Source organism: Eurosta solidaginis, chromosome 2 (genome assembly GCF_040869045.1).
Source record: "Eurosta solidaginis isolate ZX-2024a chromosome 2, ASM4086904v1, whole genome shotgun sequence".
Classification (NCBI taxonomy): Eukaryota; Metazoa; Arthropoda; class Insecta; order Diptera; family Tephritidae; genus Eurosta; species Eurosta solidaginis.
Window position 1 is genome coordinate 41,894,531 of NC_090320.1, and position 16,016 is coordinate 41,910,546.

General features: G+C 35.3%; 1 protein-coding gene across 1 annotated transcript in view; it reads right to left on the reverse strand.

Moving 5' to 3' along the window:
* Positions 1 to 16,016, reverse strand: part of LOC137239613 (trissin receptor-like) — a 123,264-nt gene that overhangs the window by 54,115 nt on the left and 53,133 nt on the right. The window contains exon 3 of the mRNA XM_067765124.1: positions 14,052 to 14,211. Within this exon, the coding sequence (XP_067621225.1) occupies positions 14,052 to 14,211 (160 nt within the window). The remainder of the gene's footprint in view (positions 1 to 14,051; positions 14,212 to 16,016) is intronic.

Sequence of the window (16,016 nt, forward strand, 5' to 3'; positions counted from 1 at the left end):
TCGACATACCTCATGCATATTTTTTTTATTTCGAATAGGTGGCAACCCTAAATGCAACCCTAATCAAAAATGTCCCTATTGTAATACGGAGTGAAATACCTTTTGTTTGATACCCATATCGGCATATATCATGCAATTTTTGTTTAATTTCGAATAGGTGGCAACCCTAAATGGCAGTCCTGCTCAATAATGTCCCTCTTGTAATGCGGAGTGAAATACCTTTCGTTTGATACCCATATCGGCATATCTAATGCATTTTTTTTTAATTTCAAATAGGTGGCAACCCTAAAAGGCAAAAATTTCCCTATTGTAATGCGGAGTGAAATACCTTTCATTGATATCGGTATACCTCAAACAATTTTCTTTTAATTTCGAATAGGTGGCAACCCTAAATGGCAACCCTACTCAAAACTATCCCTATTGTAATGCGGAGTGAAATACCTTTGGTTTGATATCCATATAAATTTTGAATAGGTTGCAACCTTGTGAAACATTCTGAGTGGCAACACCTAGGTAGAAAGTCTTAGAAGGTGATACGTTATCTCTGTGCCAAATTTCATTTAAATCGGTTGAGCCGTTCCCAAGATCGTTCGGCTATACACACAAACAAGAATTGCTCGTTTAAAGTAATAAAATATTGTTACGAATATTAGCAACACTAAGCTGTACTGCCATCTCTAAGCCGATCCTAAGCAGTGACTTGATGCACATCAATAATTCAATCATTATGTCTACACATATGCACGTACACGCAGCGGAGAAGCAACGCACAAACACATGCAGATATCTTATCTGAGATATGCAATATAAGTGTCGCTCACAAACACACGCGCATGAGCTGTGAGAGAAGCTATAAAAATTGTGCATCTGTAGTTATAGCTGAGGAACTTATAGCAGATAACCAACTAGTAGATTCTAGAACAGAACCGCCTAGAAATGTCAACGAGTAAACCAAACAGTATAAAAGGCGACACCAGTAGAGGCGCGAGAATCAGTTTTGATTAAGCAAGCTATCTTTCGAGCAGTAGTAGAGTTATTTATTGTGAAGTACTTTAATAAAGGCCATTTTGCATTGTTAAATATTGGAGTTATTTATTCAACAGTTTAGTGACTCGAACTTAGAAGAAGTTGCAAATAAGAGGATTTGCAGTAAACTCGTTACAATTGGTGTCAGAAGAGGAATTGTTGAATAAGAATTCGAATACAACTTGGACATGGCAAAGTTGAGTGAATTGACGATCCAGCAACTGAAGGAGGAGTTGGAAGTCCGTGGATTGGCTACCTTTGGCGATAAATCCCAGCTACAAAGACGACTAAGTGTAGCTATGGTATTTGAAGGAATCAATTTTGAGGAGTATGTCTTTCATTATTATAGCGACAAAACAACAACATAAATGGAAGAAAAAACGAAACACCGCAGATAGTGACGAGCACAATATCTGCACAGACATCGACAATGGCATCTCAGCTGGAGTCACAGAAGGCACGCATTTCAGAAATGTTGTCGCAAATTTCATCTCAACAGGAATAACAGAAGACATATATGTCATCTCAACTGGAAGCGCAAGAGGCGCGTATATCTGGAATGTCGACAAAATTTTCGGAACAGGTATCATCGCAGCTCTTTGCGAAACTGGAAGAGCAGGATGCAAAAATTTTACAACTCGAGGAAAAAATTGATGCCGAGATAGAAGCGTTGAAAGGTATTATGCAACAGTTACAACTAAATCGCCCAGCTGTTCCAGCGAGCTATCCAAAACTCCATCTTTTGGCGGATCTGTTCCTCTTGAGGTATTCAAGCTTCAATTTGAGAAGACGTCAGCAGTGAACAACTGAAATGCTGAAGATAAAGTTGCCGCTCTGATCGTGGCATTGAAAGGGCCTCCAGGTGAAATCTTACAGACAATTCCAGAGTAAACGGAATAACTATGAAATATTGATGAGCGCTCTAGAGAGACGTTACGGAAGCGAACACAGGAAGCAGATCTATCAAATAGAATTGCAAAACCGCTACCAAAAAGATAACGAGACTTTGCAGGAGTTTGTGTCGGATGTCGAAAGGCTGGCCCATCTAGCAAATTCGGACGCACCCGTGGAGTACACCGAGAGGGTAAAAATCCAGAACTTCATAAATAGCATACGAGATGTGGAAACGAAACGAGCTACATATGCGAATCCAAAACTAACATTTGCTGAAACGGTATCCCATGCACTGGCTCTGGAAACAGCGTCACTTTTGAGTAAGCCCGCATACAAAGCTCATCGCGTGGAAGTGGAAAGGCCAGATTGGGTATACAGAATTTTGGAAGCACTGAAGGGATTACAACTAAAAAATGCCGGAGTTATGAAGTGTTTCAAGTACGGTAACCCAAGCCACATTGCACGTCATTGCAGCACCGGTCATGGTAGTTCCAACTTGGCTGGTTGTAAACGCAAAGCTGGAGGAGATAAGCAAGAGCGTGTCAAATGTAAAGATCGAGAACTTTCCCCAGCTATTGAATGTCGTGTGATACCTATCTCACAAACTGGAAGGAGATCGAGCAGTCTTACCGTCAAAGGAAATGTGGATGACAAGGAGCGTGTACTGACTGTAGATACGGGCGCATCTCATTCTTTAATCCGATCCGATTTGGTAAACAGGAGAGTAAAGCCATTACCTGGAGCAAGATTGCGTACGATTACTGGCGAGTATAACCAAGTCCAGGGAGAAGTGGTATGTGAAGTCTTAATTGGGGAAGCCATGGTTCTACACAATTTCATTGTGGCAAAAATCGTTGATGAAGTCATATTGGGAGTGGACTTCTTGGTTGACCATGGCATCAAGATCGATATGCAGAGAAGGGTGATGCGTTATTAGAACCAAGATGTGCCACTTAACTTCAGTTTGGAAAAGGGTTCAGTAGTAAGCGAGTGCTGGTGGAGGAGATTCGACAGAGACCACGAAAGTAAAGGAAATTAGATCGAGCAAAGATTGATGGATCGAATGGGCCAAATAAAGCGAAATCAAAAGTACCTGCGAGAGAAACACTGGCATTGACAAAACCTAATGGCCGCACTAAAATTACTGAAGGAATTTTCCAGAAAGAATGCAAGGGTGGTTACAAGCCAGCGCGCACTTCTGTTGGGAAACGTCGGAACGATACTGAGTATGTGAAGCCAATCCGTCAAGAGCAAGCTCTACAAAGTAGCTCATTGGCCAAACAACAGAGGGAACGATCAAGGATAATGAGTAGTAAGATGACAGGCAGGTACGATGAGAACAATAATTCGGAAGGTTTCTTGGAGGGAGATTTGGTACTGTTATACAACCCTCACCGGCAGAAAGGTGTTCCATCCAAATTTCGGTGCAGTTGGGAAGGCCCGTACAAAGTTGTGAAGGAGATCAGTGACACCATATACCGCATACAAACCATTGGGAAACCACGAGGTAGAAGAGTGGTACTTTTGGAGATGCTAGCGGCGTTTAGATCGAGAGATTTGTCTGATCGGTACGATCAGACTCAGGTGAAGGGTAGTGTTACGAATATTAGCAACACTAAGGGGTACTGTCATCTCTAAGCCGATGCTAATCAGTGACTGTATGCACATCAATAATTCAATCATTATGTCTACACATATGTACGTACACGCAGCGGAGAAGCAACGCACAAACACATGCAGATATCTTATCTGAGATATGCAATTATAATTGTGGAAGTGTCACTCAGAAATACAAGCGTATGTGAGAGAAGCTGTAAAAATTGTGCATCTGTAGTTATAGTTGAGAAACTTATAGCAGATAACCAACTAGTAGATTCTATAACAGAACCGCCTAGTAATGTCAACGAGTAAACCAAACAGTATAAAAGGTGACACCAGTAGAGGCGCGAGAATCAGTTTTGATTAAGCACGCTATCTGTCCAGCAACAGTAGAGTTATTTATTGTGAAGTACTTTAATAAAGGCCATTTTGCATTATTAAATATTGGAGTTATTTATTCAACAGTGTAGTGATTCGAACTTCGCAGAAGTGCAAATAAGAGGATTTGCAGTAAATTCGTTACAATATGTATGATTTTTTACTATACTATGGAGAATTTTTACGCCCCTTTGTGCAGACTTTACTACAGTCAGCAAATATGTGTTTAATAACTTAAATAAAAAAATTAACACTTAAAGAGCAGTTATTATAATTTTGCTTTATTCCTATCAATGCATATGATACAAGAAAAGTGTAATAAAATTTACCATTTTGTAACAACAACGCAATAATTAATATATTAATGTTTTTATATGAATGTCACAGCTTGGCCCACGAATCTATGTATGTATGTAAGCCATTTTAACGATTTTGCCTTTTACAGTGGCCGCCAATTTTTCTTTAGTGAAAAAGTGATGTTGTTTAAAACTGAAAATTCAAAAATTAATTGAGCTTTGATACTGATATGAATAATGGGGTATATGTCAGGTCAATATACAGTAAATTTCTTGTTACTGATGTATGGGTATATACCACTACTTAAACAAAACAAAACTTAAACTGTAAGCATTTGCACTTCCAGCAATTTTCTAGCACTTATGTATGTGTGTCTAAAAATAAACAGGCGCACTTTAACAAATAAAGCAGTAGACGAGTACTAGATTTGAAAATTTGAAAAAGTAGGTATGAGTGCTTGTCAATATAAGCTGTCCCAAACAATTTAAACTAAAATTGTGTACGAAATTGTGATAGTTTGGACCAAGTTTCTCACACACGCCTACCCATTCTTACACATATATGCAGAGATTTTGAGAATAACTTTTACTATACTAGATATTAGCAGCTGACCACAAGACCATAAAGAACATTTATGCGTTTAACAAAAGTTACGAAATGGAAATATACGCTTACTGCTTTTGTATGTTGACCTGTTAAAGTGATTTTTTAGAAAATTTTATTTAAAAAATTTTTTTAACTTTTGTTTTTGTCTTGCTGTTGAAATATGTTGGCCTGATTTAGGGATTTTTTAAAATTTTTACAATTAGATTTTTTTTGTGGTGTGTTATGTTGTTGGTAATCTAATTAATATATTACAGTGACCTCTTTTGTACATATTTTGACAAAGCTTACCACAATGAGTTATGTATGCTGTATGTTGGACCTGTTAGAGTGATTTTTTTTGAAATTTTTATTTATGTAACTAAATTTTTTTTTTTGTGGTCTGTTATCTTATTGGTACATTTTAATATTATAGTGAAATCATGTATCGATATTTTGACAAAGCGTACCACAGTGAGAAGAGAAGCTCGGCCTAAAATCTCTTCGGAGGTTGTCGCGCCATACATTTATTTATTTATGCCACAGTCAGTTGTGTTTGCTGCTATCTTATGTTGACCTGTTACAATGTTTTTTTTTTTTTTATATATATAAATTTAAGTTTTTTTTCTTTAACACGACTTTCTGTTGAAATATGTTGCCCTGATGTAGCGCTTTTTTTATATTTTTATAGCCTCAATTTTAACAAATTTTTTTTTACAAATTCTACATACACATGGTGCAAAATATATATGTGACCCGGCTTATGAAAAGGTGGCGTATGACTCAAAAAAAAAGAAAACTACTAAGAAACTGAAGAAATGCATTGTTCATCTTTATCAGCTGTTTCTCGCAATTACTGTTTTGAGTCAAAAGCCACCTTTTCATAGGCCGGGTCACATATATTTGCTTGCTTCTTCAGTATGTTGACCTGTTAAAGTGATTTTTTTTAGCTTTTAAAAACTAAATACTTTTTTTTGTTAAAATATCTTTCTGATAGAATATCACAAGACAATAAGGAACAGACAGAAGTTACGAAAGAGACAATTTCACTTACTGCTTTCCTTTGTTTACCTGTTAGAATGATTTTTTCTTTAATTTTTTATTTAACATTTTTTTAAATTTTTTACTTCTTTTTTTGTTAAAACTAGCAACACGTTTGATGAAGTATGTTGCCTGGATGTGATTTTATTTTTTATTTTTTTAACCTGAAATTTTCGACTGAAATTAGAGAAAAACATGTAAGAAAGTCTAAATTCGGGAGAAATCGAACATAACCAGCTGTACACTTGAAATGCTGTTGTTGTTTGTTTTGTGTGCTTAATAGTGTTACAAGGTTGCGCAATAATACATACATATACATATGGTTCTATTCTGAACTAATTTTTCTTCGAGTTATGGCTCCCGAAACATAGAAAATTGCGTGGCACCGCCCATTTTCTAAAATTTGAAGTTTTTCCTATTTATTGTTATAAATCCATTTGGGAAATGAAATATCATTAATATAAAGCTGTTTTTGCAAAGATATAGCTTATTTTGTCCGTACACGACCCTTTTAAAAATCTTTTATATAACGTGGGCGTGGTGCTTGCCCGATTTTGTTAATTTTTTTTAAAAGCATTCCTCATAGTAAAGGCAACCCCTCTGCCGAATTTTGTTACGATACATTTAACGATTTTTGATTTATGATTAATAATTATTTGTAAAATTGATTTTATCACAAGTGGGCGGTACCATGCCCATTTCAAAAATTTTTTTAATTTTTATCAAGAGTCTCAATATCAGTCCATACGTCAATTTTCAAAATTCTAGGGGTATTATTTACTAAACAATTAGGTTTATTGTGTTTTCCAAAATGTTATATATATAAAAAGTGGGCGTGGTTATCATCCGATTTCGCTCATTTTCAATACCAATATATCCTGGGTCCAGGTAAGCTCGCGTACCAAATTTGGTGAAGATATTTCAACATTTACTCAACTTATCGTGTTAACGGACAGACAGACGGAGATGGCTCAATAAAATTTTTTTTCGATACTGATGATTTTGATATATGAATGTCTATATCTATCTCGATTCCTTTATACCTTTACAACTAACCATATCCAATCAAAGTTATAATACCCTGTGTACAAGTACAGCTGGTTATAATTACAAAGTTTACAAACGGCGATGGTTACTAGGACATGTTTCTGAATTTCACTTCTTCATCAGCTAGCTTCTCGGGTGCTGAGTACTGAACTCGAAATCTCCAACATCCATACTTTATACCAGTGTAAATGCAGATGCCTTTATCCACTCAGCCACATGAATGCCACGCTGCTCGCTTTTTTTTTTTTTTTGGATATAAATGACACTGCATTCGCAAGCTTCATATGGCAAGGTGCTTAAAAGAGCCCTTATACTGCCAGGTTGTCTAAATTCACTTATTCAATTCCGTTATTTGCAGAAATGTAAATTTTTTTTTTTTTTTCATGGCACCACGCCAGGCACAAAATTATTAATATATATTTGAAAATCCAATATATATCTTGTTGCCATGTTTTTTCCACTATCCCGTTATGGGTAAAAGACCCGTTCGTATATAAAACACATTTGATTCTTATGGCGTCTCGCCAGATACTCCGTTAGTTTATGTTACAATATCCCGTTACATTTTGTTAGTATATAAAAATAAGGTTAGGTTTTTAAATGGCACCACGCCAGTTTTCAAATGTCACTGATTCCTATTAGGAGTGCATAAAACCGCCCTAACTCCAGACAAGGGAGACATTGCAACACCTAACTCTGCCAAAACCCCAGGAAAGCAAAGGAGCCAACCCTGAGGCCTATTTTACTATTCCACTCAACGCAAAAAAGCTCGAAAAAGTTTACGTTGAGTCGAGGATGACACCGCACGTCCACTCACACATAAAGACAAGACCGGAATGCCGCTGCTCGCTTTACAATTAGTCTCTAAGTGTTGCCCTTTTGTGGATATTCCTTTATTCGCCATTTAGGTACCTACTTATATGCTTTTTAATCCTAATTGTGTGGAATAATTATAGGCGCGCTCCAAGAGCTTAGTAACGTTGGGTTTATAGCATTGCTTTTATAGGCGGTACTTCTGCTGTTCACTATTATATAAATATTAATATCTGTATTTAAAAAACTTTATATTTTTTTTTTTTGTAATTCTACGTACACGTTTGAATAAATCTAAAGTGATTTTTTTTTTTTTTTTGAAATTTTTAAAACTAATATTTAAATTTGTTTTCGTTAAAGAGACTTGTATGTTGCTCTGTTATATCTATCTATATATATAAAAAGACGTGTACATTTTGATTGTCACTCCATAACGAGAGAACGGATAGAAAGATTGCCATGATATTTTTAGGATAACTTAATAGGAACACGGAGAGTGTTCGTGAAAAGTTTTTTTTTCGGGAAGTGGACCAGGGACCCATTTACTGTCGTATATATGGCTCGATTTGCCTGAAATTTGGTATGTAGGTAGCGTTATATCTAGAATAAAATGTCGGTTAACTTTTCTTCCGGGAAGTGGACCAGGATACATATTGGTGCTAGGGTCTCGAGAAATACGACAAAAAGTGGACCCGGGCGCCCCTAGAATGTGTTTATACAATATGGATATCAAATGAAAGCTGTTAAGTAGACCAGAGGCGGACTGGGACTGGGATTAGGACTGGGACTGAGACTGAGACTCGGAGTGGGACTGGAACTGAGACTCGGAATGGGACTGGAACAAAATACATACCACCCTCTGGGACTGGCAATAAGATATGAAGAAGAATGAGAAAAACTTGAGAGAAGAGAAAAGATTGAAAGAGACTGAGAAAGAGATAGAATGAGACGAAAATTGAGATAGATGAAGCAAAAAATACGGAGGGAGGAGTGAATATAAAGACTAGGAAAAACTTTAGAGGGGCGAGGGAGAGTTAGACGGAAAAAACTTATTAAACTGTACGCAGATATACAAATTTAGGGCAGAACAACGTCTGCCGGGCCTGCTAGTTATTTATATTTTTAACTAATGTACTAAGACTATTTTATATTTTTCCACTTTTTATACTCAGTTGAGCAGAGCTCACAGAGTATATTAACTTTGATTGGATAACGGTTGGTTGTACAGCTATAAAGGAATCGAGATAGATATATATATCAAAATCATCAGTATCGAAAAAAATTTTATTGAGCCATGTCCGTCCGTCCGTCCGTTAACACGATAACTTGAGTAAATTTTGAGGTATCTTGATGAAATTTGGTATGTAGGTTCCTGGTATCGGCCTATATCGAAAATTACGAAAAATGAAAAAATTACATAATTCTATACCAAATACGAAAAAAGGGATGAAACATGGTAATTGGATTGGTTTGTTGACGCAAAATATAACTATAGAAAAAAACTTTGTAAAATGGGTGTGGCACCTTCCATATTAAGTAAAATTAAATGAAAAAGTTCTGCAGGGCGAGATCAAAAGCCCTTGGAATCTTGGCAGGGATACTGTTCGTGTTATTACATATATAAATAAATTAGCGGTGCCCGACAGATGATGGTATGGGTCACCCTGGTCCACATTTTGGTCGATATCTCGAAAACGCCTTCACATATACAACTACCACCACTCCCTTTTAAAACCCTCATTAATACCTTTAATTTGATACCCATATCGTACAAACACATTATAGAGTCACCCATGGTCCACCTTTATGGCGATATCTCGAAAAGGCGTCCACCTATAGAACTAAGGCCCACTCCCTTTTAAAATACTCATTGTCACCTTTCGTTTGATACCCATATCGTACAAACAAATTCTAGAGTCAGCCCTGGTCCACCTTTATGGCGATATCCCGAAAAGGCATCCACCTATAGAACAAAGGCCCACTCCCTTTTAAAATTCTCATTAACACCTTTCGTTTGATACCCATATCGTACAAACAAATTCTAGAGTCAGCCCTGGTCCACCTTTATGGCGATATCCCGAAAAGGCATCCACCTATAGAACAAAGGCCCACTCCCTTTTAAAATTCTCATTAACACCTTTCATGGCACCCATATCGTACAAACAAATTCTAGAGTCAGCCCTGGTCCACCTTTATGGCGATATCCCTAAATGGCGTACACCTACAGAACCATGGCCCCCTTAAAATACTCTTTAATACCATCCATTTGATACCCATGTCATACAAACACATTCCAGGGTTACACTAAGTTCATTTTCCTACATGGTGATTTTCCCTTACTTTGTCTCCATAGCTCTCAACTGAGTATGTAATGTTCGGTTACACCCGAACTTAGCCTTCCTTACTTGTTATAAATAATATTGTTGGCATATCGTGTTCCACCTGATCATAGATTCCTCCGCATATTTTTCATACATATATTTTTTTTTTGTGAAGACAACTTGCTGACTAAATATAAAAAGTGATTTTTTTACTTTTGAAACCTTAAATACTTAAGTATTTTTTTTTATTTATTTTTTTTAGAATTTATTGTGGTTGACGAATTATATATAATATCTCATCTGCAGATTTTTCCAAAATTTTCTAATTTTAAAAACTTTCAAAATTGTTCAGTACAAACTTGCAATAGGAATATAGGGACATGGAATAATTTTTGTTTCAGTAAAAATTTTTGAAATCTTGTGATGCATTTTGCTGTTGCCGAAAATAGATATGAGGCAAAATTTTGGTTCCAAATTTTTTACCAAATTTTACTTTCTTTTTTTTTTAAACCTTTTCAAAACTTATTTTTTTGTTTTTGAGCTTTTTTTTTTTGCGAAAAACTTTCTAATAAACTATCTGTGACAACAAGCCATAACAGCCAAAGTAATTTTCAATAGGTTTTTACATATACACCTGTGTTGCAAAAGAAGAAGAGTATTTTGCTTAAACTGAAGCTGAGACTGATGAAGAACTGATCCTGATATAAAGGTCTATCTCCCAATTCAACCAAAACTGAACTGGTTTCGTTCAATAGGAAATATAACATACCTGTGTTGCAGCTGCCGGTGATAGCGGGCAAATAACGCAAATGAAATGAAACTAAGGGAAATAAAAGGAAAGGAACGAAAAGGGCAGGAAAAGGAAAGGAAATAAAAGGAAGGCAACGAAAAGGTTAGGGAAAGGAAAGTAAAGGAAAGGAAAGGAACAAAAGGAAAATGAAAAAAAAAACGGGTAGAGAAAAAGCAAGATTAAAAAAATAAAGTTTATCGATTAGTTATCAGCATTTCAGCGACGAATTATCGAAAATTATCGATATATTATCAAGTCGATATATTTTTTATCGGAGTTTCACCAATTTTTTATAGGCGTAATATCGTTTGCTATCGCCCCTATCTTAGCAAAACTCAACCGCCTTAGGAAATTTCGTTTGTAAGCGTAGAATATGTAGGGGGTACGGAAATTTGTATCGATTAGTTATCAACTTTTCATCGACGAGTTATCAAAAAAAATTATCGATATATTATCAAGTCGATATATTTGTTATCCGAGTGTTACCAATTTTTTATCGGCGTATCATCGTTTTTCTCGCCCCTCTTTAGTTATTTGGCAAGCCCGTCGAGCATATGCCTACCATAAAATATGTCTAAGTAAAAATCATCCGACTTAGGAAATGTCGTCCGTTGTAAGCGTAGAATATGTAGGAGGTATAGAAATTTGTAGAAAAAAAAAAAATAAAAAATAAATAAATAGAAAGCTTAGCGTCACAAATGGATTAAAATATAGGCCTTAATCCTTTGGGGGGTATAACCCACCAGGTTATTGTTATTATTATCAGCTCGTGTTCTCCTTTCCCCTTTTGAGGAAAAAAAATTGTTATGTTTTCAAATTTATTTATTTGCTTGTTTATATCGTTAAACGCACGTGTATAATTAATTACATTTCACGTTTTCTCATGGTTAATGTTAGTGGCCGTAAAAGTTTTTCTTTTGAAACGAATAGTGTAAAGTAGTCAAACGAAACTCATTTGCCAAATTCACTAACAAAATGTGGTCAATGAACATTATTGCATTCTTCCACCGATATCTAACACACAAAATTATTAAAGTTATTATTGGTTAGTGTTTTTTATTATTTTTTATTTTTATTTTTTTTTTTTGCTACAAATATAAATTTTGGTCAGCATGCCTTTTGGTTTTTGAATTTACCGTGGTCAAGCGCTCGTTTTCTTGCTTACAAGAATGAATTGTAAAAATATTTTGCGGAATTCTGTGCCTACGTCCTCTTAAAAGACAAAAATTAGCGTTACAATTATTTACTTCAGAAGAAAGTCATTGGAATATTTAATTCCAAGTGCTTGCATGCTGAATTCTTACTTCTTATATTAATTTGGCCCGAATTAAATTCAAGTGAATTTCCATCAAGCTTCCCTTCAAATTATGTGGTTTTCTAATTTTGCTTTATTTTTATCCGGCAATGGGCGGCTGCCGTGGTGTATTGATAGCGTGCTCCACCTACCACACTTAAAATTTTGGGTTTACGCCCCGGGCAAAGCAACATCAAAGTTTAAAAAACAAGTTTTTTCAATTAGTAGAGAATTTTTCTAGGGGTGGTCGCCCATCGGCAGTGATTTGGCAAGTATTCCGATTGTATTTCTGCCATGAAATGCTTCACAGTGAAAACTCAACTGCCTTGCAGATGCCTTTGGAAATTTTTAAGAATAATTAAAAAGAGCACGACGCAAATTGAAAGACAAGCTTTGTATAAAATCTCTTCTGGGATTATAGCGCGTTCAATTTATTTTATAATCGAAAACAAAGATTGAGTTATCGTTTTTTACTGGTATTCTTTCGCAAGTTTATCGATTCACTATCGAAAATATATCGATTATCAATCAAAAAGTTGTCGGTGTTATGTTTAGTTATCGATCTGTAATGAAAAATATATCGATTTCTTATTCGAAAATTTTGGTCTTTTTTATAAAAAAGTAATAGGTTTCGAAAAGTTATCGAAAAATTATCGATTTATCATACAAAAGTTATTATTTTGTAATCGTAGTGCTATCAATTTTTCATAAGCGTGTTTTTGATTTGTTATCGCAAAGTTATCGCTTTTTTATCAAAAATGTATTTATTTTTTTGAAGTTATCGATATGTTATGAAGATTTTTGCGACTTTTAATCGAAAATTTATTGATTTATTAACAAAAAGTGTTCGATTCTTAATTGGAAAACTGCGAACATTTAATTAAAAAGTTAACGGTTTGTTGTAGGCGTGTTACCAATTTGATAGTGGGTTGTTTTCGGTTTGTTAACAAAAAGTTATCGATTCGAAATATATAGATTTGCTATAGAAAACTATTGATTTACCATACAAAACTTATCGATTTGCTATTGAAAATGATCGATAATTAATGGAAAAGTTATCGACATAATATAAAATAATTATCAATTTGTTAACGTGTTACAATTTATTAGAAAAAGATATAGGAAAGGATTTGCTGTCGAAAAGATATCGATTTGCTATCGATTTTTTGTGAAATATTATCGATTTCTCGTCGAAGTACTACCCATTTATCAGGGCGTGTTTTCAATTTGTTATGAAACAGAAACCGAAAAAACTTAAATTTTGAATCGATGAAACATCTGTAACCCAGTCGAAAAACCCGATAACTCGACGCTAATGACTCGCTACTGACAATAAGTCGATAGTGAAACCATAGCTTGTTCGTATTGGTCGAAAAATCTGAAATCATTATGTAATGTTCCTCTTTTTATCATTTAACTTCAACCCACCACTGATCAAACTCTAGTTAATTTAAGCACGTTAGTTTTCTAGACGTAAATCTATATATTTACACATCAAACTTAACGAGTACTTGGTACTCACGCCTTTGGGGTGTGGGTATTTCAGGATTGAACACATAATCCTCAAGAGAGTCAATGCAATCACCTTAAAAACAGGATTTTTCGAGCTATATAAGGCTGGGTTCACATAGTGACTTACACTTTAATCTTAAATACTACATAGTATAAAGTTCCAAGACGATATTATTTACTAGCTCAAGGACAAGTGATCAGAATGAGCCTCTTGCCTAAATTTTCGTTTAATTGCATGCTGAAAAGCAACCTACAGATGGTTGCAACTCAGGTTACCAGAACTCCTAAGCTAATTTGTCCTATAAACCAACACCGAATAAATAAATATTTATCTTTAAGGGCTATTCGTTAGTTAATTTATTTAACTTTTTTAGCCTTCTATATTCGAACTAAAGAAAAGTCCAATTTTTTCATAACTTGCTTACGGCTATTAATAAAATTCAGTATTTTTACTTACCCTTAATCTGGCAGCAGTCAAAATCTGCTTACACGTGATCGGATGAACAATCGCAAAATAACGTTCCATGCATATCACCACAAGTATGAAAATTGACGCTGTGTAACTGAGAGAATGCACAAATTGATACATGCGGCATAAAAATTCGCCAAAGACCCAGCTGCAAAGATAAAAGTATATGAAAGTATTTAAATTTTATTCAAATTTAATTTCTACTTAAATCAGCAACAAAATATTTTAAATTACGAAATGCATATAAATACGTCATTTATCTTAAGGCTTATACATATTTTTTAGTTATTCAGAACAAAATTTTCATCTCCATTAATATTGCGGCGAATGTTAGCACCACTATGCTGTTAGTAAATAATCACAATAACAACAAAACAGCAAGCAGCCTCACTTATGTACATGTACAAATTAAAGCAAGCAGCCACACTTATGTACAAGGCAACGAAGAATATTCCATACACCTAACCAGCAGCAACTGTTCTAGAAGGCATGTTTTTGAAACGTCTAGACCTTAGGAGAAATAAGCGAACGAGGCAACAGAGAGTATAAAAGCAGCGCGGTGCAAGCGATAATCAAACAGTTTTGATTTGATCACGCTATTAGTGCAGTACAATTGTGAACTACTACTCCCAAAGTAGTCTAAATAAAGACCATTTTGCAATACTGAATATTGGAGTTATTTATTCGACAGTACATCGAGTCGAACGTTAGCAGAAGATGTATAATTATCAGGATCCCCCCAAGATTCGTTACAATATTTATACGCTTACAAGCGCAGACATCGTAGTATGTATGGAGACAAGAAGTACGTCGTATGTCCACAGCAAACACACAAATCCTCATTGCTCACATGTCACGTTCTGAAGCGACAACAATTAAAGCAGCGAATGCATGCGCTGTCACTATTGCGACTAAGTTTAAACCAAGTATTCATATTACGTGCATGAATGAAATTTATATGTAGTGTATATTTAAGTGTGTGTTGTGTGATTGTATAATCTCGCAGTATGCATATATGCACCATTTGTATGCGGCTCATTGCTTGGTCACATACAAGTTTGCTTCATGGACGCCATGGCGTATGCGTAATATTTAATTAACATAAATTCTAACAAATTATATAATGCATACGCGTTTCATGCAACCAAGAATGTCGACATTCAGCCCGCCTCATAACAAATCACACTTTAGTTTTTATACTCAGTTGAGCAGAGCTCACAGAGTATATTAACTTTGATTGGATAACGGTTGGTTGTACAGGTATAAAGGAATCGAGATAGATATAGACTTCCATATATCAAAATCATCAGGATCGAAAAAAAATTTGATTGAGCCATGTCCGTCCGTCCGTCTGTGCGCTAACACGATAACTTGAGTAAATTTTGAGGTATCTTGATGAAATTTGGTACGTAGGTTCCTGGGTACTCATCTCAAATCGCTATTTAAAATGAACGATATCGGACTATAACCACGCCCACTTTTTCTATATCGAAAATTTCGAAAACCAGAAAAAGTACGATAATTCATTGCCAAAGACAGACAAGGCGATGAAACTTGGTAGGTGTGTTACCGCAGAATAGAAAATTAGTAAAGGCAAAATCGGTTGAAGCCACGCCCAGTTTTTTACACAGTCGTCCGTCTGTCCTTCCGCTCGGCCGTTAATACGATAACTTGAGCAAAAATCGATATATCTTTACTAAACTCAGTTCTCGTACTTATCTGAACTCACTTTGTAAACAAGTGTCATCTTTTATAAATATTCATTAATATAATAGAAAACAGTTTATAAGTTTAATTTCGTAGTAAATCTTTACACAGTGCAATATATATAGTGGCTTTTTGTGCAATTTAAACATTCAATCTGTGTGTTCATATATCATAGATTTTCACAAAAATTTGTGATAACTGCATACCTTTTTGTTGGTAGCTGCTATTAGCAAGTCAATGTGTTCC